The 25,969-nt window shown below is 38.8% G+C and overlaps 1 protein-coding gene across 1 annotated transcript in view; it reads left to right on the forward strand.

Annotated features, from left to right (window-relative positions):
- LOC118628538 (glycerophosphodiester phosphodiesterase domain-containing protein 4-like) overlaps positions 1-25,969 on the forward strand; it is a 105,730-nt gene that overhangs the window by 24,398 nt on the left and 55,363 nt on the right. Inside the window, exons 6-9 of the mRNA XM_036259524.1 lie at positions 749-826; positions 1,673-1,818; positions 2,211-2,293; positions 13,357-13,513. Coding sequence (XP_036115417.1) covers positions 749-826; positions 1,673-1,818; positions 2,211-2,293; positions 13,357-13,513 — 464 coding nt within the window. The remainder of the gene's footprint in view (positions 1-748; positions 827-1,672; positions 1,819-2,210; positions 2,294-13,356; positions 13,514-25,969) is intronic.

Below are 25,969 nucleotides of genomic sequence, written 5' to 3' on the forward strand. Positions count from 1 at the left end.
AGCTTACTGCTCAGGCATACTCCTTGTGGCCAAACTCACAACTCCACATGGACTGTCAGAACATTTTCCTGATCAAACAGGCCTTCTTCTAAAGAGGGATTCTCCTTCTAGGAAAATAAGAAGTATCTTCATGTTGTTACACAGTGACTGTGTGGAAATGAAAAGGGGTTGGGGGGAGAATAGAGGCCGTTTTAATTTTATGTGACAGAGTGATGGTACTAGTCACAGTTTCTTTAGATTGTATTGAAATATTACTAGCTTCAGCTAATGAACTCATACTAGGTCCAGATATCCCTGGTTACATTCTAGTAATGCAAATCAGGTCCCTGTGAGTCCCTGTCACACCTGGGAACTTATAGCAGAAGCAGAAATGTCTTTGTCTCCCACTGGTTTTCTCTCCATTCTTTGCCCCAATATCATGGAAACATAAGAAAATCCGAGCTGTACATTAAATTGTTTTGAGAACGGAGTTATCCCACAGCACCCTTACTGAGAAACCAGTAGGATCTTTTTTTTTTTACGTCTCTTTTTACTGTTGGTTAAACAAGGATTGTTTGCTTCCTGGTTGCACAAGGGTGGAGACAAGAGAATGACTGGATTGGTTGTGTTGCCATTGTGTGTTTGTACTTGTGTGTATGTGTGTACACATATATGTGTATGAGGAAGGTGAATTGTAGCAAATGTTTTGGGGAAAGAGCTTAAAGGGAACAATAATGAATTCTTTTCTCTTTCATTTTTGAAATTTTAGCTATATTCAGAAGAGACAAGATTACACATCATAAGAGAAAGAGAAGCAAGATATTTTCTAGACTCACAAAGCTGAGAGGTTAGAGCTGGAGATACAGATTTGCAAGTGACTGATGTATAGGTGGTAAATTAAAAATGTACAAATTGGTAAAATCCTCAGAGGTCTACAATTATAAGTGTTGGAGAGTGGCCAGTGATAACAGGCATTGTGGATGAGGTGTGTGTGTGTGTGTGTGTGTGTGTGTGTGTGTGTGAGAGAGAGAGAGAGAGAGAGAGAGAGAAAGAGAGAGAGAGAGAGAGGCGCTAATACCTAATATTTATTGAGTACCTATTATGGGTAAACACTGTTATATCAACTCTATGAGGTAATTGTTAGCAGCAAAATAGCCCCATTTTTCAGAATGAAGCAAATGGAGACCCACAGAGGTTAAGCAGTGTGTCCACAGTCACACATTAGACAGTGGTAGTGTCTGGCTTTGACCTCAGACTCTGTCCGCCAGTGCCCCTTCCACTGTACTGCACTGCCTTACATATAGAGCCATTCTAGGCTGATCTTTACAGGCTTCAGGGCTCTCTCAGCACCAGCCATTTCACTCCTACTCCTGAGAAACTAACCCTTAACGTGCTTTCTCCTTCCTTCCTTCCTTCCACCTCCCGCACAGTTCATATTCTGTGAATTTTCAGTCGAACAATATTGCTTCGATAATAATGCTTACATTTGGATAGCCCTGTACAGTCAGGTCACTGAAAATAAATGGGGATGTGACGGAAATAGAGAGTAAATTGAGCAATCCACAGAATCAATGAAGCCTGTGCTCTGGGTATTTACTGACTGCTGCTTTGGGATAGTTAGTTGCTTGGGATGAGTCTCCATTCCTCTTTATCTTTTTTTCTCACTCCCCCTCAATCCTTCCAACCTTTTCAGCTGCACAAGTGGCTATTGGATTGCCTTTTTTCTTTATCCTTTTATGTCTGTGTGTGGTGCCATGGGGATATTATTCTCCCTGCCTTGTGGAGAAGAATAAATTGGGACCCAAACCAGACCTCTTTGGACATAGAGGTGCACCCATGGTAGGTTTGAGCATGATGGATGTGGGTGAGTACAGTGTGTATGGGTTTATGGATGAGAGAAGGGGACCTCAGAACCTTAGGAATCTCTGGAGAGGAAAAGGGGTTGGCTTTTGATGACAAGAATAGAGTTCATTATAAATGTTGGACTCGAATCCAGGTCACCTAACTCTCAGTCTATTTCTCTTTAATGTGCCCAGTGACATTGTCTCAGATGAGAAGAGTCCCAGAATCATTGGGTGGATGAGAATATATGCTGGCTCTTCAAAAAATGAGTGGAGGGAGCCAACATTTGTTTTTTAAAGTGCTTTCAATACCAGGCTTCCCTATGACCATAGAAGGGATATTGGGGGAGAAGCTCTGAGGTAGAGGCCTGATGTCCTTTCCTTCCATAGCTGGCACCTGAGAACACCATAATGTCCTTTGAGAAAGCTGTTGAAAACAGGGCCTTTGGACTGGAGACTGATATATACATAAGGTAAGAAAGCAGGGCCCGATAAGGCCAATGCCATGGAAGATGACCAGCCTGGACCAGGTTGTAGAGAGGACAAGCCTTGGGGAGTTTCTACTGGGTCATATGCCACATGTGCACACAGTGTGCACACACATAGGCGCACACGTGTGCAGACTCACACACACAAACCACTTCTCCCTTGTAAACATACATCTGTACCACTGTATTCTTAATTATAAGCTCATAAGTCATACACTATATGATGCCACACATAATTCAAATTTGTCCCCATTGCAAATCATACTTAAGACTTAACCCCATGCACTACCTAGCAATATGTTTCGCTAACAGTCTCTGGACACCTACTATATTCCAGACCTTCTTCTGGGTGCTATTGAGAGGCAAATGAGTACATTATACCTCTGCCTGAGTGATGTTTCCAGCCAGTGAAGGAGACATGGCATGTTTACAAATACCCACAGTATAACACCATTTGTGGGGGTCCCTTCCAGAGAAGATAAGTCAAATGTGGAGGAAAAGGTTACCTCTTATAATAGGAAAAAAGACCTGTGTACTCAGAATTGTGTTTGGGTTGAGTTTTGAAGGAAAAAATATTTTACCAAAAAGATATGGTGATAGAGTATATTTCAGGCAGAGCAACAACTTATTCAAAGGCCTATAATAAAAAACAACAACTTTGTAATATCAGTGAGCTAGCCTGTACGGATGCCACATTGACATGCTTGGGGACATGAGAGAGCCATGTGAAGAGGAGGTATGGCTGCGAGGCTCACTGAGGCTAGATAGTGGAGATTTCTAAATGTGTAATGGGTGTTCACCATTGGTTTTAACAGATTTACTGTTGTTTTAAAAGATGTGGCAATCTGTGAAGGAGACTTCTCAAGGAGATGAGTAATGGGCTGTAGCAATGTTCAAGAGAAAACAGTGGAATACTTGGATCAGAGCAGGGGTGTGGGCAAAAGACCTACTTGCTGTAAAATCTATGTACCTGAAAAGTTGGAAGTAGAAGGGCTTCGTCTCTAGCATGAGGATATTAGTGAATGTGGTGTGTACAAGCTCCCTTCACAGCCTTTCTCTGAGGCCAACAGAAAAGAAATGAATATTCTAATTAAAAAATGAGGAAATGTTTGAACCTGGATTCACCAAAGGGAGATGTATTGGTAAGGTCATAAGGCTGGAAGGTACATGACAAAGCCAGGATTAAAACTAGATTTTCTGACCCCAGCCTGGGGTTCTTGACAATACCTGACAATGACAACTGTTCCATGCAGAATGTTTGAATCAGGGTTTTGAAACAGGATGTTCTGTCAGAGCCCCCGGGTTCATTTGTGGAAGTGTCTGGGGCATAATGTAAAGGTGCTGAGCCAGTGAGCTCCCAGCACATGGTCTTTCTCTCTTGTTTTTGTGAATTCAACTGTGCTGTACATGATTCTTCCAACATCTCAGCTTCTAATCAAAGCTGAAATGGCTATATGAATATTAAACGAAGTACATTTCACAGCAAAAAATCACCAGAGACAAAGAGGGATATTACATAATGATAAATTCAAAAAAACTAATTCAGTAAGAGTACATAACAATTCTAAATATATATGAACCCAAAAACAGAGCTTCAAAATACATGAGGCAAAAACTGAAAGGAGAAATCAACAAACCTATAGCTATAGTTAAGAACTACAACACCCTTCTCATATTAATTGATATAATTACTAAACACAATACCATTAAAGACACAGAACAACTAACAACACCATCACCAGCAGAATCTATGTGACATTTATAGAACACTCAACCCAAGAACAAAAGAAGACAATTTTTTTCAGGTATCTACAGAACATGTATCAATATAGACTATATCATATGCCATAAAACAAAACTGAACCAATTTAAAAATACTGAAGTCATACAGAATGAATTCTCTGGCCACAATAGAATTACACTAGAAAGTGACAAAAATGATAAAATCTCTAAGCAATTGGAAATTAAACAAGTCTAATTCTAAATAATCCATGAGTTAAAGAGGTCTCCTCTACTTGATATGTGATTTGCAAAAATTGTCTCCCTTTAGTGGACTCTCTTTCATTTTTTTGATGCCAAATGATTTTGACAAAGATGCAAAGAAATTCAATGACCCATGCCTCACACCATATATTAAAATTAATTAAAACAAAATCAATTACATAAACATAAGAGCTAATACCAGAAAACCCTTAGAAGAAAACACAAGGGTAAATCTTTATGACCTTGGACTTGGCAGTGTATTCTGTGATATGACACCAAAAGCATGAGCAACAAAAGGAAAGATAGATAAACTGGACTTCTTCAAAATTAAAAACTTTAGTACGTCAAAGGACATGATCAAGAACATTAAAAGATAAATTACAGAATGGAAGAAAATATTTGCAAATTGTATATCTGATAAGGGTTTAATGTCTAGAATATATGAAGAACTCCTACAACTCAACAATAGAATGACAACAATCCAATTAAAAAATGGGCAAAGGACCTTGAAAACATTTTTCCAGGTAAGTTATCTAGATGGCCAAAAAGGACATGAAAAGATGTTCAACATTATCAGGAAAATACAAATCAAAATCACAATGAGATATCCCTTCAAACTTACCAGTATGGCTATAATCTAAAAAAAGGAAAATAACATGTGTTGGTAAGGATTTGGAGAAATTGTAAATGTGTACATTGCTGGTGGAAGTATAAAATGTTGTAGACACTGGAAACCAGTTTGTGCTTCCTCAGAAAGTTTAACATAGAATTATCATGTGAACTAACAAATCCATTGCTAAGTATATACCCGAAAAAATTTAAAACAGGGACTCAATGGGATACTTATATGCCAGTGTTTTTGCAGTATTATTCACTATAGCCAAAAGGTGGAACAGCCCAAGCATCCATCAACAGACACATTTTTAAAGTGTGGTATGTACATACAATTGGATATTATTCGGCCATAAAAATAATTAAAGTCTTCTATAACATGAATGTTACAATATTAATGAACCTTGAAAATACTATGCTGAGTTAAACTAGCTAGACACAAAAAGAGAAATATGGTGTGATTCTATTTATATGAAATATCTAGAACAGTCAAATTCATAGAGACAGAAAATAAGAGGTATCGGGCTAGGAGAAGGGAAGAATGGGGAATTAATACTTACTGGTACAGAGTTTTTATTTGGGATAATAAAAAGTTTTGGAAATAGATAATGTTGATGGTTGCATAACATTGTATATGTAATTAATGCCATCAAATTGTACATTTAAAAGTGCCTTACAAATGGCAATTTTTAAAATATATTTTACCACAGTAAAAAATAATTGGGGGAAAAAAAACTAAACAGTGGAAGAAGGATAACCTTTTCAACAAATAGTCCTGAAGCAATTGACATCCAGAAACAAAAGAAAAGATCCTCCACCTAAACCTCATGTTTTAGGGTGAGGGTAAAGAACCTCAAAATTGTGGATTTAAATGTAAAATGCAAAATTCTAAAACCTTTAGAAAACAAAACAGGAGAAATTATTTGGGATCTTGGGCTAGCCAAATTATTCTTAAGCTTTATACCAAAAGCACTATCCATAAAAGGCAAACGTGATAAATGAGATCTTGTCACAATGAAAACTTTTGCTCTGTGAAAGAAGACCCTGGTAAGCTCTTTATTTCTTCTTTGATTCTAACTGGTAGCCTTGCTGGATAGAGTAATCTTGGTTGTAGATTCTTCCTTTTCACCACTTTGAACATTTCATGCCAATCCCTTCTGGCATGCAACATTTCTGTTTAGAAATCAGCTGACAGTCTTATGTGAGTTTCCTAGTAGGTAACTAACTGCATTTGTCTTGCTGCCTTTAAGATTTGCTCTGTCTTTAACCTTTGGCATTTTAATTGTGATGTGTCTTGGTTTGGGCCTCTTTGGGATCATCTTGTTGGAACTGTCTGTGTCTCCTGGACTTGTGTGTCTTTTTTCTTCCCCAGATTAAAAGTTTTAGTCATTATTTCTTCAAATAATGTTTCAATCTTTTTATCTCTCTTCTCTTTCTGGTATCCCTATGATGTGAATGTTGGTGTGCTTGATGTTGTCCCAGAGGCCCCTTAAACAATCCTAATTTTTTGGATTCTTTTTTTCTTTTTGCTGTTCCAATTGGGTGTTTTTTGCTACCTTGCCCTGCAAATCGCTGATTGGCTCTTCTGCTTTATCTAAACTGCTGTTGATTCCACCTAATGTATTCTTCATTCAGTTAATGTATTCTTCATTTCTGACAGATCCTTTTTTATAGTTTTTATCTCTTTGTTTATGTTCTCCCTGAGTTGATCTATTCTTCCTCTAAGTTTATGAGCATCCCTATAACCAATGTTTTGAACTCTGACTCTGGTAGATTGCTTGCCTCCATTTTGTTTAGTACTTTTTCTGGAGTTTTCTCCTGTTCTTTCATTTGGGACTAGTTTTTTGTCTCCTCATTTTGGCTGCCTCCTTGTGTTTGTGTTAGGTAGGTTTGCTACATCTCCCAGCCTTGGCAGAGTGGCATTATGTAGTAGATGTCCTGTGGGGCCCAGTGGCACAGTCTTCATGTTTGTCTGAGCAGGATACTCCAGAGATGTCCCTTGTGTGGGTTTTGTGTGCTGTCCTGTGGTAGTTGAGCCTTGATTGCTGTTGACATATTGGTAGGTGGGATTCACCCTCCGGCTGATTGGCTGTGAGGACTGGCTGTAACTACAGTGGAAAGCTATTGTGACACCAATGAGTGGGATTCACTCTAGCAGTGCTCTGGTGCCTGCTGAGTTCACCCTTTGGGTGTGTTGTTTCAGAGCTAACTGAGTGGTGTTTTGGTGTGGTTTGAAGCCAGCCACAAGGTGTATTGGTTCTAGGGCCTCTTTGGAGGGGCTCTGGTGCAGGCCAAGGTCTGCTGCTGCCTATGCCTGGCCTTGGGCCACTTGGTAGGAGCTACAGAGTGATCTGTGGTTGGTAGCTACCTGTGCTGGGGTTGGAAGCACCTGGGAGTGGTTATGCTGTGAACCGAGGCTGGCTGCTACCAGTGCTAGGCTTGGACCACTTAGCAAGAGATACAGGGCACGCTGAGGCCAGCTGCTGCTAGTTTGGGGTTTGTGGACCTTTGAGATATTTTAGAGAAGTCTGCAGAAGGGACCCAATGTGGATTAGGCTCTGAAAGAGGTTCTGTCTGGGAGTGTGAATTGGGTGGGGCAAGATCTCAGACAATCACCAGGGTGGGGTGAGAGCCGAGTTAACCAAGTTAGTGGAGACTCAGATTTGGCACAAACTGTGTGGGAAGGGCTCAACAAAGAACAATGAAACCCATAGGCCTTTAATCCCAGGGAGAGCTGCCCCTATAGCCCTCACCCTGAGCCATACAATGCAGCTCTTCCCTGTATGTCCCTGGTGATTTTTGAGCTGCTGCTTCTCTGGGGTTTCTCTGGAGCATTTTTGAGTGAGTGAGTCTCTTCTGGGGATTTTTTTTTAAAAATCCTCACCCGAGGACATTTTTCCATTCTTTGTTCAGATAGAGCGGGAAGGAGAGAGAGGAAGAGAGAGAGAAATATCCACGTGAAAGGGACACATCAAGTGGTCGCCATCCGCACAACCCAACCAGGGCCGGGGACAAACTGCATCCGAGGTACATGCCCTTAGCGGGAACTAAACCCGGGTCTCTCCGGACAGCAGGCCAACGCACTAACCGCTGAGCCAAACCGGCTAGGGCTGTTCTGGGGCTTCTTAAGAGGAAGCTTGAGTCTCACCCAGGCTGTGTCCCTTCTGATTTTCACAGCCAGATGTTGTGAGGACTCCTCTTTTGGTACTGATGCTCCAGGCTGGGAAGCCAGAACCCCTTGCTCCTCAGAGCAGATCTCTGCAGCCAAGATATCCCTCCCAATTATTTTTTTAAAATATATTTTTATTGAGGTTTAGATAGAGAGGAAGGGAGAGGGAGAGAGAGATAAAAACATCGGTGAGAGAGAAACATCCATCAGCTGCCTCCTGCATGCTCCCTACCGGAGATTGATTTCACAACTAGGAATCGAACCAGTGACCTCTTAGTGCATGGGATGACGTGCAACCAACTGAGCCACATTGGCCAGGTGTCACTCCTGATTCTTAACCACCATACATGGGTATGGGACCAGCCCATTTCACATCTTCACCTCCTCCTACCAGTGTCAATGTGGCTTCTTCTTTATAATCTTAGCTATAGGAGTTCTGTTCAGCTAATCGTCAGGTGTTTTTCAAGGGTTGGTATTCTGTTTGAAATTTTGATGTGGTGTAAGAGGAGGCAAGCACAATATTTACTCCACCATCTTGACCCAGAGTCTTAATTAACAATGTGCTTTTATTTTCCCTCTCCAATCATTTGACATGTTAGTATCATGAATCTCACAATACATTATTAATTTTTGCTTTAAACATTTAGTCAATATTATTAAATATAAAAATATATTTTTTAAATTTTTATTTATTGATTTTAGAGGGGGGGGGGAGACATCATTTTGCTGTTCCACTTATTTATGTATTCACTGGTTGATTCAGGTGGAGATTGAGCCTGCAACCTTGGTGTATTGGGTCGATGCTCTAACCAACTGAGCTAAGCAACCAGAGCAAAAAAAAAAAAAAAAAAATTTAAATGTTTTAAATATTTACTTACATATTGTGTCTCATACTCTTTATTCTTGTGTTGTAGATGTATATGCCCAATTGGTATCTACTATTTGCCTAAGAATGTTTTTAAATTATTCTTATAGTACAGGCCTGCTGGAAATGAATGATCTCATCTTTCTTTATATGAAAACAAATTTTTATTTTCCCTTCCTTTTTATTAAATATAAGTTTATTTTATATCTCAAGGTGTTATTTGTGTGCCAGAAACATTTTACTATGGTTGAAATGAAAATACGTACTCAATTTATTAAATTCAATACCCTACTTATAAAGTTTTTAAATTTAGCTTATATACCTTATTTCATTTATAAATCTAACAAGTTAATCATTATTTTGAGTGATACTTTCATTCCATTTTTAATTAACTAAAATTCTTTAGATGTTTTTAACTGCAGTTATCTAATATGTTTTCTTTCTTTTGGTACTGCAGTTTTCTGACTTAATTTTTTCAGAATACTTGTCTTAAGTAATCCTTACCCTAAATGACTAGCATATGTCACTTAGGATAAAGTTCTCAAGATTCACTCATGTTGTAGCATATTGAAGAATTTCCATCCAAAAAAAGGATGAATATTTCATTGTGTATACATACCAAATTTTGCTCATTTATTCATCAGTTGATGGACACTTGTGTTGCTTCTACATTTTAGCTATAGTGAATAATGCTATTATGAACATAGGTTTATAAATATCTCTTTAAGACAGTGCTTTCATTGCCTTTGGATATATATAACCAGAAGTGGGATTGCTGGATCATATGGTATTTCTATCATTTGGTTTTTGAGGAACCACTATAGTGTTTTGTACAATGGCTGTATTGTCTTACATTTCAACTAGCAGTGCACAAGAGTTCCAGTTTCTCCACATTCTGAGAGGTGTGAGGTGGTATCTCATAGTTTTTATTGGCCTTTTCCTAATGATTAGGGATGTTGAGCATCTTTTCATGTGCTTATTAGCCATACATAATCTTCTTGGGAGAAATATCTATTCAAGTTCTTTGCCTACTTTTGAATTGGGGTAATTGGTCTTTGTTGTTTAGATTTAGTTTTCTCTGAATTCTAGATATTAATCCCTACCAGACATATTATTTATAAGTATTTCCCCTCATTATGTGGGTTTCCTTTTTACTCTATTAATAGTGTCTTTTGATGCAATAAATTTAAATTTTTTGTGAAGGCCAATTTGTCTATTTTTTTTTCTTTTGTTGCCTGTGTTTTGTTGTGATATCCAAGAAATTAATGCCACATCCAATGTCATGAAGATTTTCCTCTGTGTTTTCTTCTAAGAGTTTTATTCTTTTAGTTCTTACATTTAGGTCTTTAATCCACTGTGTATTTATTTTTGCATATGGTGTTAAGTAAAGGTCCAACTTCATTCTTTCCATGTGAATATCCAGTTTTCCCAGCTCCATTTGTTGAAAGGATTGTCCTTTCTCTCTTGAATGGTCTTCACACCCTTGTCAAGAATCATTACCATGTATGCGGGAGTTTATTTCTGCTGTATTCTATTCCAGTATATTGTTCTGTCTTTATGCTTGTATCATATTGTTTTGATTACTTATAGTAAGTTTTGAAATCAGGAAATGTGAGTACTCCAGTTTTGCTCTTTTTTAAAGATTGTTTTGGCTATTCAGGATCCCTTGAAAATCTATATGAATTTTAGAATGGATTTTTCTATTTCTTCAAAAAACATCATTGGGATTTTGATATGGATTGCATTGAATTGGTAGATTGCTTTGGGTGGTACTGTTATCTTAATAATGTTAATTCTTCCAGTAAATAAAGATGGGTTGTATTCTAATTTATTAATGTCTTTTTAAATTTCTTTCAGCAGTGTTTTTTAAATCTTGCACATCCTTGGTTAAGTTCTTTTCTAAGAATTTTATTCTTTTCAAGGCTATTGTAAATGGAATTGTTTCTGTAATTTCCTTTTCAGATTGTTCATCATTAATGTATAGAAATGCAACTAATTTTGTGTGTTAACTTTGTATCCTGCTACTTTGCTGAATTCATATATTCTGTCTTTTTACGGGAATCTTTAAGGTTTTCTACATATGAGATAATTCCTGGTGCTTCCTACTGTGCCATCTTCCCAGCATTCTCCCTTATCTTTATTATGAAGGAATTTAAGTTAACAGTTTTCCTTCATCATTTAAAATATGTTGTTCTATTGTTTTTTATCTTTCATAGTTTTATGAGAAGTATGCACTATGCTTCTATTTATTTCTGTGTAAATATGTGGGTTTTTTTTTTTTTTCTGACTACTTTTACAATTTTCCTCATCAGTTTTTCACCAGTTGGTTATAATAATCTTGATGCGGGATGTGTGCATGTATAAGTGTACTCTTATATTTATCCTTCATTGTACTTATTAAGATTCTTGTATCTTTTGATGCATAATTTTTATCAAATTGTGAAGATTTTTTTATTTACTCAGATTTTTTTTTCTGTTCCTCCTTTCTTTTTAGAACTCCAGTTACAAATGTATAATGCTGCTTGCTATAGTTTCACAGTTCATTTGGGTAGATTCTGTTGCTACATCTACAAATTCACTGATCTTTACATGATCTGTAATATCTAATCTGCTGCTAGTTTCATCCAGTAAAATTTTCATTTCAGTTGCTATATTTTTTCAGCTGTAGAATTTTTATTTTTTATATCTTATAGTTATATATTCATTATAATAATGTTTTCCTTCATATCTATTTTATACATTATCTATATTTTTATTTTACATGATTTAATACTCTGTTTACTAATTCTGACATTTTTTTTCATCTCCAAGTTTGCCTATATTGAGTAATTTTTCTAGTCATGGTTACATTTTCCTGGTTCCTTACATGTCTGGTAATTTTTATTTACATATTGGACATTGTTATTTACCATGTTGGGTGCTATATTCTTTTGTATTCTTTGAAAGATTTTGGACTTTTCCTAGTAGGCAGTTACTTGCAGATTAGTTTGATTCTTTGTAGGCTTATTTTCAAGTTCTTTGATGGGAGGCTCAAAAGTAATTCTAGTTCTGGCCTGTGTGGTTCAGTTGGTTGGGTGTCATCCCATGTATCAATAGGTTACCATTTCAATACCTGGTTAGGGTACATGCCCAGGTTGCGGGCTCCATCCCCAGTTGGGGGTATGTAAGAGGCAGCCGATTGATGTTTTGCTGTCACATTGATGTTTCTCTCTCTCTCTAAAAATTAATTTAAAATATTTTAAAAAGTAATTCTAGTTTTAAATTATTGCCATATCTAAGGTGTGGCTCTCTGGAGTCTCTAAAGGGTATGATGCAATTAGTAAAGGTCCACTCTCATTTTATGGACCTTGAATGATTCACGCCTCTTTATGAGTTCTGCAAATTTTTTGTCTTAGAAGTTTCTGGTAAAATGTTATTCTTGGAAGTTGTTCTTGGCAAACTTTATAGAGTATTACTCTGTACATCTGCACATTGATATTCAATCATATACTTAGGAACCTCTGTACATATTTACCTAGGTCAATCAAGATATCTCTCTCTCTCTCTCTCTCATAGCTTCATTCTCTATGGGACTCTAGCCCACAAATTCTAGCTGTCTTGACCTCTCCTTAACATGATCTCTCTCTCCTCGTTTCAGTGCTATAGCTGGGTATGTTTCAGGTTTCCCCTCCCTGTGCCATGGTCCTGTATTCACCTGCGAAAAGGAAGCCTGGGTAATGGTAGAGCTTATTTCATCTCTTTGTCTTTTCTGAGATCATCATACTGTGCGCTGTTGTCCGGTGGCTGAAAAAACTATTTCCCTCATTTTGTCCAATTTTGTAGTTGCTTATGGGCAGGAAGCTAAGTCTCAACCCTGTTTCTCCTTCGTGGCCACTACAGGGTTCTTTTCATTGGTATTTCAATGGAAAAGAAGACAGTTTTTCATAAAAGCAGAGATTCTTCAAGGCAAATAAGGGAACCAGGAACTTTTCTAATGATACCATCTGATGTGAAGGGTCTAGGACCAGAAATACTAAGGGCAGGTTCCTACCTGGGAAATGGGTCAGAAAAACACAGGAAAATTGGTGGATACTTGCTTAGCATAGTTCTGGGACCTCAGGGCCTTTCCCTAGCACCACCCCTCTCACTCTTGGGTCACTACTGTACCTGCTGTTTTCTTGATGCCAGAAAACACCTGGATAGGGATGCTACTCTTTCACCATCCTTGATGTGAGACATCACAAAAGATTGAGCCCTAGGGCAAAAAAATATGGGTGTCAAAGTGTAAATGACTGGTACTTAAGCCTTTGATGAGATTTGGGAGTTGGTAAGGAACCCAAGTAAAAGTGATTTTGATAGTCTTTCTGAGAACTTTTGTGTGCCAAGGTGGCTGAGTTCAGCCTGTCCAACACTTCCCCTCTTTTCCCCCTCTACCTGCAGTATTGATGGGGTGCCTTTTCTCATGCATGACCATGACCTGAGAAGAACAACCAATATCATGGAGGTCATGCCAAATTCATCCCGCATACAAAGTTCCTTCTTCTATTGGAGTTTCTTGTCAACTCTGAATGCTGGCAAATGGTTTGTAGACTCATGGGTAAGACATTCCCCATTGCAACAATCCTGTATTGGTTCCCTCTCCTGTGTAAGGTCATGTGCTGGTCCTGGAGATAAAGGCTTTAGATGAAGAGTCAAGCATATACACAATTTCATTCCAATTTGATAGCAGGATTATAAGCATTGGCAGGAGGGCTTTTTCAGTAATGCTATCTTTCTGCAATCACTGGAAATTCTGAAGACCAACTTGTAAACTTACATTTGCTATTTAATTCCCTTTTACCCAAACATTTTATAAACTTTTATAGTGTGCCCACCATGTACATTATACTTTCCTTGGTATATTGAGTGGCTCATAATCATAAATGAGGCAGACTAGAAAACTTATTCTTGATTCCATCTTCTTACTGTTCAACAAATATTTACTCAGTACCTATTGGATACTATACACACAGAATACAATGGTGAATAAACACACATACAGCCTTAATGGAGTTCACATGCTAGTTTATAAATCAGGTAATTATAATACATTGTGATAAGTGCTAAACTAGAGTTAAATTTTCAGGTTGCTCAGGAGCACAAAGAAAATTTTCTAACTCAGGCTGATGGATGGGTTAGGGATTCTGGAACAAGATATAGGCTAATAAAGGTGTGGTAAAATATAAAGCATGTGTTGTGTACAGTGTAATTTTGAGGTAAGAGTGAATGTTTCTACCTGAGATAGCTGGAGAATACTTTATGTAAAAGTATCATTTTAGCTGAGGGAATATAATTTCTAAGGGGAACCATGGGCAATGATGGGGGTGTGTTCAGAAATTATAGTGTATTGGAGCCAGAGGAAATGTGTGTGTGTGTGTGTGGGGGGGGGAATAATCTGGGAAAACGTTGAGAGCAAATTGTAGCAATGCTTAAAAAACAAGTTAGAGTTTAAGAATTTTTTGAATTTTTTAAAGTGGGTAAAATAAAATGTCAAATTTGCATTCAATGAAAGTCAAGCCTGCCTTTTCAAGATAAATTAAAGAAAACAAAACAACTTACATTTTTCAGCTTAATTGTATATGTAGGGGAATCCATGTGACTGAGGTTTTACCAATCAGATACACTAATTTGAGACTTAACTTTGGAAATAAACATCAGAGCAGGACAGCCAGCAGGCTCACATTGCTGGCACCTGTGGAGCAGAGCACATGCCCTGGGATCAGCTGTGGTAGTCGCTGTCTTAGCAGGTAATAGTGTAATTAGGAAAATAAATATTAACATATTTTTTAAATTATGCACTATGAGTGGAATGAAATTTTATTTATATTTAGTGTTCATCCTGAAGACTTATTTTATCCTTTTTCATGTAAAAATAGTGAAAAGTGAAGAACTATATAAGGAGGGACTTATCCACTTCAGGTTCATTCTTTTAACTTAAGGGATAATCGAAAGTAAATTTTTTATTACTGGGTCTCTTCAGAAAATGTGTTCTCATAGTTCTCATAGAACCTATAAATGCTGGTTCTACATGTGAAAAAAATGAGATCCCTTGATATTCCAGGTGTCTGCATATATAGGCCCTTTCTGTGTCTCATCATACATGAATAAATAGACACATACAAACTGGAGATGCTCCATTAAAAAATATATATTGGATTAATTAGTTATAGTTAATGTGTTGGCAAATGTGTGTTCCAGATGAAAAGGCTATTATATCTGATGTATAATATATGGTTCATAAAAGTTACTTACTGTAAATGCTAGGGTTGGGTACATTACTCTAATACATTTTGGTGGATTTTTTTTTTTTAGGATTAATAGCTTTATTTTAGCATACTTAGCCAGTATGTTCACAGTGTTTAGTTATACTATTACTATGGCTACTGAGGACTATCCTGAAACCTGGGGTTCAAATATGGTTATTTAATCCTCACCTAAAGATATGTTTATTACAACAGAACTCATATGCATGTATGCATGAACAATGGGCATGGACAACAAAGCTGGGGACAAGGTGGGGAGTGGGGGGGGTTATCAGTTGGGGAAAAAGGAGAAACATCTGTACCAAAAATAAATAAATTAATAATACAAAATATGTTTATTGATTTTTAGAAAGAGAGAGAGGATCATCCATGTGAGAGAGAAACATTGATCAGTTGCCTCCCGTACACGCCCTGGCCAGGTATCGAACCTGCAACCTTTCCGTGTATGGGATGATGCTCCAACCAACTGAGCCACACTGGCCAGAGCCAAATATTGTTATTTAAGGAGCTTTAATTTTAGGTTTGACTGTGAAGATTTCTTTGCTTGCATGCTCTGTGCCCAGAGGTGGTTGAAGTGGTGTTGGCATGTGATTTAAAAGATTTGGCTGTTTGGATAATTTTTGTTAAACAAAAAAATTGTTTATTTGTTAAACAAAAAAATTGTTTCTTTGTTTTGTTTTGTGGGTATTCTTGTTGTTCTTCACTAGATGGGTATACTTATGGATTGATGATGGTGGTCAGTTGATAATTATTTTTTGGTTATATTTATTATTCTTGACATTACTTATGAAAATTAAACAGTTCATCTCATCAATAACAAAATAAAAACAGATACAGAACTTCTAGGCATTATTTCTGGAAGTTTAGCTGCATTCTTGTTTCTCCAGCAAAACCAACATTTCTATTTTTTTTAATGTTTCTTATTGATTATTATTATTTTTTAAATTAATTAATTAATTTATTTTTGTTACAGATGTTTCTCCTTTTCCCCCCACTGATTCTTCCTTCCCCCTGCCTCCCTGCCCTGTCCCCAGCTTTGTTGTCCATGTTCACTGTTTATGCATACATGCATATAAGTTCTGTGGTTTATCTCTCCCCCACCATCCCCTCTTCTGGGGATTGTCAGTCTGTACCCCACTTCTATGTCTCTGGGACTGTCACATTCCTCAGACTGTTATGTTCATTGTATTCCACAAATAAGTGAGATCATATGATACTTATCTTTCTCTGTTTGGCTTGTTTCGCTTAGGATAATACTTTCCAGGTCCCTCCATGTAGTCTCAAAGGATAAGAGATCTTTCTTTCTTACAGCTGCATAGTATTCCATTGTGTATATGTACCACTGCTTTTTTATCCATTTGTCTACTGATGCACACTTGGGCTTTTTCCAGATCTTAGCTATTGTAAATAGTGCTGCTATGAACATGGGGGTACATATATTCTTTCTGATTGGTGTTTTAGGCTTCTTAGTGTATATTACTAGAAGCGGGATCACTGAGTCAAATGGAAGTTCAATTTTTAATTTTTTGAGGTAACACCATATTGTTTTCCGTAGTGGCTGCACCAGTCTGCATTCCCACCAGCAGTGTATAAGAGTCCCCTTTTCTCCACACCCTCGCCAACACTTGTTGTTTGATGATTTGTTGATGGCGGCCATTCTGACAGGTGTGAGGTGATACCTCATTGTTATTTTAATTTGCATCTCTCTGATGATTAGTGATGATGAGCATTTCTTCATATGTCTCTTAGCCATTTGTATGTCCTGTTTGGAGAGGTGTCTATTTAGCTCCTCTGCCCATTTTTTAATTGGGTTCTTTCTCTTCCTTTTGTTGAGTTGTATGAGCAAACTATATATATTGGAAATTAACCCCTTATCTGATATATCATTGGCAATTATGCTCTCCCATACAGTGGGTTACCTTTCTCTTTTGATGATTGTATCTTTCGCTGTGCAGAAGCTTTTGAATTTAATGTAGTCCCATGTGTTCATTTTCTCCTTTGTTTCTATTGCCTTAGGTGATGTATCAGTGAAAATTCTGCTGCAGATGATGTCTGAAATTTTGTTGCCTACAGTTTCTTCTAGGATTTTTATGGATTCGTGAGTCACATTTAAGTCTTTTATCCATTTTGAGTTTATTCTTGTGTATGGTGTAAGTTGATGGTCTAGTTTCATTTTTTTGCATGTAGTTGTCCAATTTTCCCAACACCATTTATTAAAGAGGCTTTCCTTACTCCACTGTATGCTCTTGCCACCTTTGTCAAATATTAATTGAGCATATTGCCTTGGGTCCATTTCTGGGTTCTCTGTTTTGTTCCACTGGTCTATATGCCTGTTCTTGTGCCAGTACCAGGCTGTTTTGATTATGGTGGCTTTGTAGTATAACCTGAAATCTGGTAATGTGATCCCTCCAACTTTGTTCTTCTTTTTCAAGATTGTTGTGACTATTTGAGGTCTTTTTTGGTTCCATATGAACTTTTGAAGCATTTGTTCTACTTCTGTGAAGTATGTCATTGGTATTTTTATGGGGATAGCATTGAATCTATAGATTGCTTTGGGTAGTATGGGCATTTTAATTATGTTAATTCTTCCAATCCATGAACAGGGTATGTGCTTCCACTTTTTTATATCTTCCTCTATTTCATTTTTCAATGACCTGTAGTTTTCTGCGAATAGGTCCTTTATTTTTTTGGTTAAGTTTATTCCTAGGTATTTTAATTTTTTTTGCCTCAATGGTAAATGGGATTGTTTTTCCAGTTTCTCTTTCTGTGAGTTCATTTTTGGTGTATAAGAATACCATTGATTTCTTGACGTTAATTTTGTATCCTGCTACTTTGCCAAATTCATTTATTAAGTCTAGTAAATTTATTTATTTATTTTTTATCCTCGCCCGAGGACATTTTTTCCATTTTTTGTTCAGGTAGAGTGGGAGGGAGAGAGGAAGAGAGAGAAAGAGAGAAACATTGACGTGAAAGGGACACATCGAGTGGCTGCCACCCGCACAACCAACCAGGGCCGGGGACAAACTGCAACCGCGGTATATGCCCTTAGCGGGAACCAAACCCGGGTCTCTCTGGACCGCAGGCCGATGCTCTAACCGCTGAGCCAAACCAGCCAGGGCAAGTCTAGTAAATTTTTGATGGAGCCTTTGGGGTTTTCTATGTATAGTATCATGTCATCTGCGAATAATGACAGTTTCAATTCCTCCTTTCCAGTTTGGATCTCTTTTATTTTTTCTTCATGTCTGATTGCTGTGGCTAAGACTTCCAGTACTATGTTAAGTAAGAGTGGTGAAAGTGGGCATCCTTGCCTTGTTCCTGTTCTTAAGGGAAATGCTTTTAGTTTTTGCCCATTGAGTATGATGTTGGCTGTAGGTTTTTCATATATGGCCTTTATTATGTCGAGATATGATCCCTCTATTCCCAGATTGCTGAGCATTTTTATCAGAAATGGATGCTGGATTTTGTCAAAGGCTTTTTCGGCATCTATTGATATTATCATGTGGTTTTTATTTTTCATTTTATTTATATGGTGTATCACATTTATTGATTTGTGAATATTGTACCAGTCTTGCATCCCTGGGATGAATCTCACTTGGTCATGGTGAATAATTTTTTTGGTGTACTGCTGGATCCGATTTGCTAGTATTTTGTTCAGGACTTTGGCATCTATGTTCATCGGGGATATTGGCTTGTAGTTTTCTTTCTTTGCAGTGTCTTGTTCTGGTTTTGGATATAGAATTATGCTGGCTTCATAAAACGAGTTTGGAAGTCTTCCTTCTTCTTGAATTTTTTGAAATAGTTTGAGGAGAATGGGTGTTAGTTCTTTGAATGTTCGGTAAAACTCCCCCGTGAAGCCATCCGGGACTGGGCTTTTGTTTGCTGGGAGAGTCTCGATTACATCTTCAATTTCTTTTATTGTTATTGGTCTGTTCAAGTTTTCCATCTCTTCCTGGTCCAGTTTTGGGAAACTATGTGTTTCTAGAAATGTGTCCATTTTGCTTAGATTGTCGAATTTGTTGCCATAGAATTTGTTGCCATAGAATTGTTCATAGTAGTTGTTAACGATCTTTTGTATTTCTGTGGTGTCAGTTGTTACTTCTCCTCTTTCATTTCTGATTTTGTGTATTTGGGTTCTCTCTCTTTGTTTCTTGGTGAGTCTAGCTAAGTATCCATCAATCTTGTTTATCTTTTCGAAAAACCAGCTCTTTGTTTCATTGATCCTTTGAATTGTTTTTTTGGTCTCTATGTCATTTATTTCTGCTCTGATCTTTACTATTTCCTTTCTTCTACTTGCTCTGGGGTTTTCTTTTTGTTTGCTCTCTAGTTCTTTAAGTTGTGAGGTTATATAGTTTATTAGAGATTTTTCTTGTTTTTGAGGTAGGCCTGTAGTGCTATGAACTTCCCTCTCAGAACTGCTTTTGCTGCATCCCATAGATTTTGTGTTGTTGTGTCTTCATTTTCATTGGTTTCCAGGAAGTTTTTAATTTTTTCCTTGATCTCCTTGGCAACTCATTCATTGTTTAAAACATGCTATTTAGCCTCCATGTGTTCAAATATCTTTGCATGCTTTTGTTGCAATTGATTTCTAGTTTCATGCCATTGTGATCTGAGAAGATGCTTGATATGATTTCAATCTTCTTGAACTTGTAGAGACTTAGTTTGTGTCCTAACATGTGGTCTATATTTGAGAATGTTCCTTGTGCACTTGAGAAAAATGTGAATTCTGTAATTCTCTGTAGATATCTATTAAATCCATTTGGTCTAGTGCTTCATTTAGAGTCTCTGTTTCCTTGCTAATATTTTGTCTATAGGATCTATCCAGTGATGTCAGCGGGGTGTTGAAGTCCCCTGCTATGATTGTATTGCTATCGATTTCTCCTTTGAAGTCCTCCAGAAGTTTTTAAATATATTTTGGTGCTCCTGTATTGGGTGCATATATGTGTATCAAGGTTATATCTTCCTGTTGGAGAGATCCTTTCAATATTATGCAGTGGCCTTCTTTGTCTCTAGTTATGGCCTTCATTCTGAAGTCTATTTTATCAGATATGAGTATTGCTACCCCAGCTTTTTTTTCCTTTCCGTTTGCTTGGAAGATTGTTTTCCATCCCTTCACTTTCAACCTATGTGAGTCTTTTGTTGTGAGGTGGGTCTCTTTTAAACAAATATATATGAGTCATGCTTTCTTATCCAATCAGCTACTCAGTGTCTTTTTATCGGAGCATTCAATCCATTTACATTTAAGGTAATTATTGATATGTACTTATTTATTGCCATTTTTGTTTAGTGTGGTTCTCTTTTTCTTCCCATTTCTCCTGCTAATTACAGCAGTCCTTTTAACATTTTCTTGCAGTGCTGGTTTGGTGCTAATGTATTCCCTTAGCCTTTTTTTTGTCTGGGAAGCTCTTTATTTGACCTTCTATTTTGAATGATAGCCTTGCTGGGTAGAGTAGTCTTGGATTCAGATCCTTGTTTTTCATGACCTTGATTACCTCATGCCATTCCCTTCTGGCCTGTAGTGTTTCTGTTGAGAAGTCAGCTGAGAGCCTTGTGGGGTTTCTTTTGTAGGGAACCTGTTGCTTATCTCTTGCTGCTTTTAGGATTCTCTCTTTGTTTTTAATTTTTGGCACTTTGATTACTATGTGTCTTGGTGTGGGCCTGTTTGGGTACTTCTTACTTGGGGCTCTCTGTGCTTCTTGAACTTGAATGCCTTCTTCCTTCACCAAATTAGGGAAGTTTTCTGTCACTATTTCTTCAAATATATTTTCTAACCCTTGCACATTTTCTTCTTCTCTGGGGACTCCTATGATACGAATATTATTACGTTTCCAGTTGTCCCACAGTCCTCTTATGCTGTTTTCCTGTTTTTAAATTATTTTTTCCTTTTGGTTTTCTGATTGGTTGAGTTTTTCTACCCTCTCTTCTAATTCACTGATCCAGTCCTCAGCTTCCTCTGCTCTGCTATTTAGACTTTCCAATATTTATTTCTGATATGTTCTTTATTTCTGATATGTCATTCTTCATTTCTTCTTGGTGGTTTTTAATTTCCAACTGGTTGATTTTCAACATTTCTATGTCTTTTTACTCATGGTGCTCATGTCCTTACAATGCTGTTGAGCTTCCTCAAGATCATGGCTCTGAATTCTAGTTCTGTTAACTTGCTTAACTGCGCCTCATCTTTGGTGGAGGTCTCTTGTTCTTTTATTTGGCTTTTGTTTCTTTGTTTCACCATGTTCGCTGTCACAGTGGGCTTTGGAGCCTGCCACATTTTCTCTGTGGGTGTTGGTGTTCTGCTGTTTGTGGCTCCCTCTCCTGGGCTTGGATGAGGCATGGAGGACCCACCTTAAACACCACTGTCAAGTCTTACTTTCCTGGTTAGAGTTGCTAGCCTAAGGAATGGTAGTTATCCTCTAGCTTTTGCCTAGAGGCTATTAGTAGTGGTCACCTGAAGAACCTTGATTTCTGAGTTGAATGAAAAACTCCCTCAGGTGCTCAGTGTAAGAGGATTCCCTGAGGGTGTGGCAGATGCTGGTTGTTAGTGGGCCTCAATTAGCATTTCAGTGGCCCACAGGGTGGGGTTGAATTTCCGAGGGAAGGAGTAAGATGACCGTAGTCCTGCATGGCTGCAACTCAGCAAAAGCTCTGAGCATCCTCCAAATCCCGAGTGTCCCCACACAGTTCCAGTTCATTCTGCCCTTCCTCTGCTGGAGCCTAAGGTGAGTGGCTGCTGCTAATTTAGCCTCTGTCCCAGCTCTGCGCTGTGGAGCCGCTTGGGAGTGTATCTCGTGGGCTTTGCTCCCAGCTAAGGGCGCCGTTCCCAGCTGAGGCCGCAGGTCCCAGCCGAGGGCGCAGCTCCTTGCTGAGGGTGCAGCTCCCAGCCTAGGGCACAGGTCCCAGCCGAGGCTCCCGCAGCTCCCAGCTGAGGGTGAAGCTCCCAGCTGAGGCCGCAGGTCCCAGCCAAGGCCGCCGCAGCTCCCAGCCAAGTCCGCTGCAGCTCCCAGCCCAGGCCGCTGAGGACCGTGGGCTCTAGCATCTTTGCAAGCCTACCAGGATTGAGTCAGTGTCCCTGGTTATGTGGTCTTCCAAACTGCTTTTCGGTTGCCTTTTCCTGATGATTTGTCTTTATTTTCGTTGTAATTTCAGTTTGGTCCTGGGAGATTGTCTGTGTAGCTTCCATTCACTGGGCCGCCATTTTCAGTCTCCCAAATTCCCTGTGTTCTTAACATGTCTGTTTTGTGGACTCTCAGGGAGAAAACACCTACTAGAAGGGCTCCTGGTGGCTAACTGGGCTCAAATTTTAAAAACGGAGCCTAGCGGCCATTACTACACAGGGCCTCTCACCAAACTGTGCTCCAAGAGAGGCCTGCACTGCCTGTGTCCTGCCCCTGAGCCCGTCCTCAGAGAGGAGTCCGTGCAATCCTATTTCAAACAGTAGGCCTGAGGCTCTCCCCATCCAACTAGAGATGTCTTGATTGTTTTTTTAGAGAGAGAGGAAGGGAGAGAGAGATAGAAACATCGATGTGCGAGAGAAACATCAATAGGCTGCCTTCTGCACACCCTCTACTGGGGATGGAGTCCACAACCTGCACATGTGCCCTGACCGGGAATCAAACTGGGACTTCTCTGTCCATTGGATGATGCTCAATCCACTGAGCCACACTGGCCAAGCCAAAATCAACATTTCTGTGGAGCTTTCTTACGTCCTTCTGTGGAAGTATATTTCTCAAATTTCAAATGAAATTTGTGAGCATGAGAACAAGTTTTATTTAGCACATTAATTAGGGAACAAGCAGGATGACTAAACCCACACTTAAAAGAGAAGTGAGACACCAACATACATGTAAGTCAGTGCAACAAGAAAATGCTGAAAGCAGATTGCTAAATTAGATACCAACCTAGTATATTAAGCTGGTTAATAATGCCAATAAAACCATACCTTTGGAGTTAACTTCTCTACCAGACAAAAATAATTTGCAAATGACAGCATTGTCACAAAAAGTAGAGACTCAGCAAAAATGTTTGTACCTGAATTCTGAGGAATCAGTGAGATCAAGATACTAAATACAAAGACTATTTTGCACAAGCGTAAGAGCTAGAGAAAAGTCTAGAGAGAATGTGTTTTCTTATATCCCCATGAGAAAGCAGAAATTTAACAATAGTACCAACAAAATTCCAAAATAAGGACACATGATTAGATTGCCCTCATCAGTATAGTTAATATCCTGCTATATCTTGGGTTATCACTGTGTTTTCACAATGTTATTTGTTCCTGTTATAAATTGAATCTTATAATTCCTGACTTAGTCCCCTAATACAGATGGATTGGTATTTACTTGAGATGGCATTGTCAGCTTACACTGGGAAGCCTGTTTCCATGAGTTAATTCCTTGCAGTATCAATTGATAAGAGTATCTGTTATAGTCCTTTTAACCAAGATTCTATTTCTGATCTATATCTTATAGAAAAGACCTTTAGGCAAGCATGGGAATAAAGCAGAAACCACTTGATAATGAAGCTGAATTCACCTAGCTAATTTTTTATAGTAAACAACAATATCAAAAAAGAGGAGAGCCCTGGCCAAGTGGCTCAGTTAGTTGGAGCATCGTCTTGTACACCAAAACGTTGCAGGTTTGATTCTTGGTCAGTGCACATACTGAGGTTGCGGGTTTGATCCCTGCTTGGGGCATGTACGGGAGGCAACTGATCAATGTTTCTCTCTCTCTCTCTCTCTCTGCCTTCCTCTCTCTAAAATCAATAAAACATCCTCAGGTGAAGATTTAAAAAGAATAAAATACTCTCTCTCTATTTTTTTAATCCTCAATGACATTTTTTGTTCAGATAGAGTGGGAGGGAGAGTGAGGAAGAGAGAGAGAGAGAGAAACATTGATGTGAAGGGAAGACATCGAGTGGTTGCCACCTGCACGACCCACCCAGGGCCGGGGACAAACTGCAACTAAAGTACGTGCCCTTAGCAGGAACCGAACCCAGGTCTCTCTGGACTGCAGGTCGAAGCTCTAACCGCTGAGCCAAACCAGCCAGGGCAAAATACTCTATTAATAGAATATAATACATAACTATTTTTAAAAGACTTGGTTTGTGCTCCTTAAGGGTAAGAACACATTATGGACACTGAGAACAGTAACAGATATCCTGGTATATATATATTTTTAATCTTCACCCAAGGATATTTACCCAATTATCTTCAGATAGGGAGGAGGAAAAGAGGGGGAGGGAGAGAGAAACATTGATGTGAGAGAGACACATTGATTGGATGCCCCCTGCAAAGCCCCCACCAGGGCTGGGGACTGAACTGCAACCAAGGTATGTCCTCTTGACCAGAACCAAACCTGCAACTATTTGGTCCGTGGGCCGACGTTCTAACCACTGAGCCAAACCAGCCAGGGCTCTCCTGGTATTTTTAACCTATTTTTTTTTTAAACTTCAAAGATTATCAAACTCTGAAACATTTATATTAGTTTTTCACCTGCAGAATATTAACAAGGAAGGTAGAGGCTTCCTTTTTATATTATGCAACTCCTGCCATATTGAGGGGCTTACTAAACAGGCAGTTTTTATAATAATATTGAGCTATGTGAAGCATGGACATTTCTGTTTCTGGCTATGACAAGTCACAAGTACTGGACATGTCCTCCTGCTGTAAACGACTAGAAAACCAGATAAAAATAGTTGGAACAACTGTTCTCTGATACTGGACAGCAGGCAGTGCAAAGCTATGATCCATGAGAGAAGTGAGTAAATGAAGAGAGTCTAGTGCTTTATCTCACGTTCTGCCTGTAGGCACTTTCCAGCCATCACATAGCAGGAGAAACCTAAGAAGAGCGTGGCCGAACTGTAGAATTGAGGAGAGACTGGATTTGGGGGAGGTTAAGGTGCCTGGAATTTCCAGGGGAAAATATCAAAAGGGAGAGATAAGCAACTCCAGAAATCTACATAGGAGCCAGCTTGAGTATGTTGCTGACATCTAAGGTGCACACAAATAGGTGAAGCTCCCAAGGCTGAGTAATGTGGTGCTAGAGCTGGCTTTTCTGCCATGGTGTCCTCTTGAAACCCCTCTACCTTCAGTATTTTGTGGAAGACTAGATTTTTTGTTGTTGTTGTTCAGATAGAGTGGGAGGGAGAGAGAGGAAGAGAGAGAGAGAGAAACATCAATGTGAAAGGGACACATGAGTGGCTGCCACCCACATGACCAACCAGGGCCGGGGACAAACTACAACCAAGGTACGTGCCCTTAGCGGGAACCAAACCTGGGTCTCTCTGGACTGCAGGCCCACGCTCTAACCGCTGAGCCAAACCGGCCAGGGCGGAAGACTAGATTTTAACAGGGTGGCCCTGATACTAGACCTCCTTCTACTGGAAGGTTGGAAATTGGTCTAAACAGGAATAGGTTGTAGGTGAAAGGTGCAGGGGGGAAGCCAAGATTAGGTGTGGGTTGTCTCTATGTGTCACCAAAGGTTCCTGTGCCAGACCTATAATCCCAGGGTTTGGGACTCACATTACATATCAGATCCATCCCTCACTGGTTTGGGCTAGGCCTACCATGCACAACAAAGGTATGTGTGTGTGTGTATGTGTTTGTAAAAATATAAGTTGGTCAAGATAGCTTTTAAGAACAAATACCTCTCTACCCATCTTGTGCTGCCCAGGGATGGATATGTGAAGCAATGACTAAATTCCTTAATCTTTAAAAATTCTTTGTTTTTCTTCCTTGGCTACCAGAGAGACCATAAGTGATG

Source organism: Molossus molossus, unplaced genomic scaffold (assembly GCF_014108415.1).
Source record: "Molossus molossus isolate mMolMol1 unplaced genomic scaffold, mMolMol1.p scaffold_m16_p_13, whole genome shotgun sequence".
NCBI lineage: Eukaryota > Metazoa > Chordata > Mammalia > Chiroptera > Molossidae > Molossus > Molossus molossus.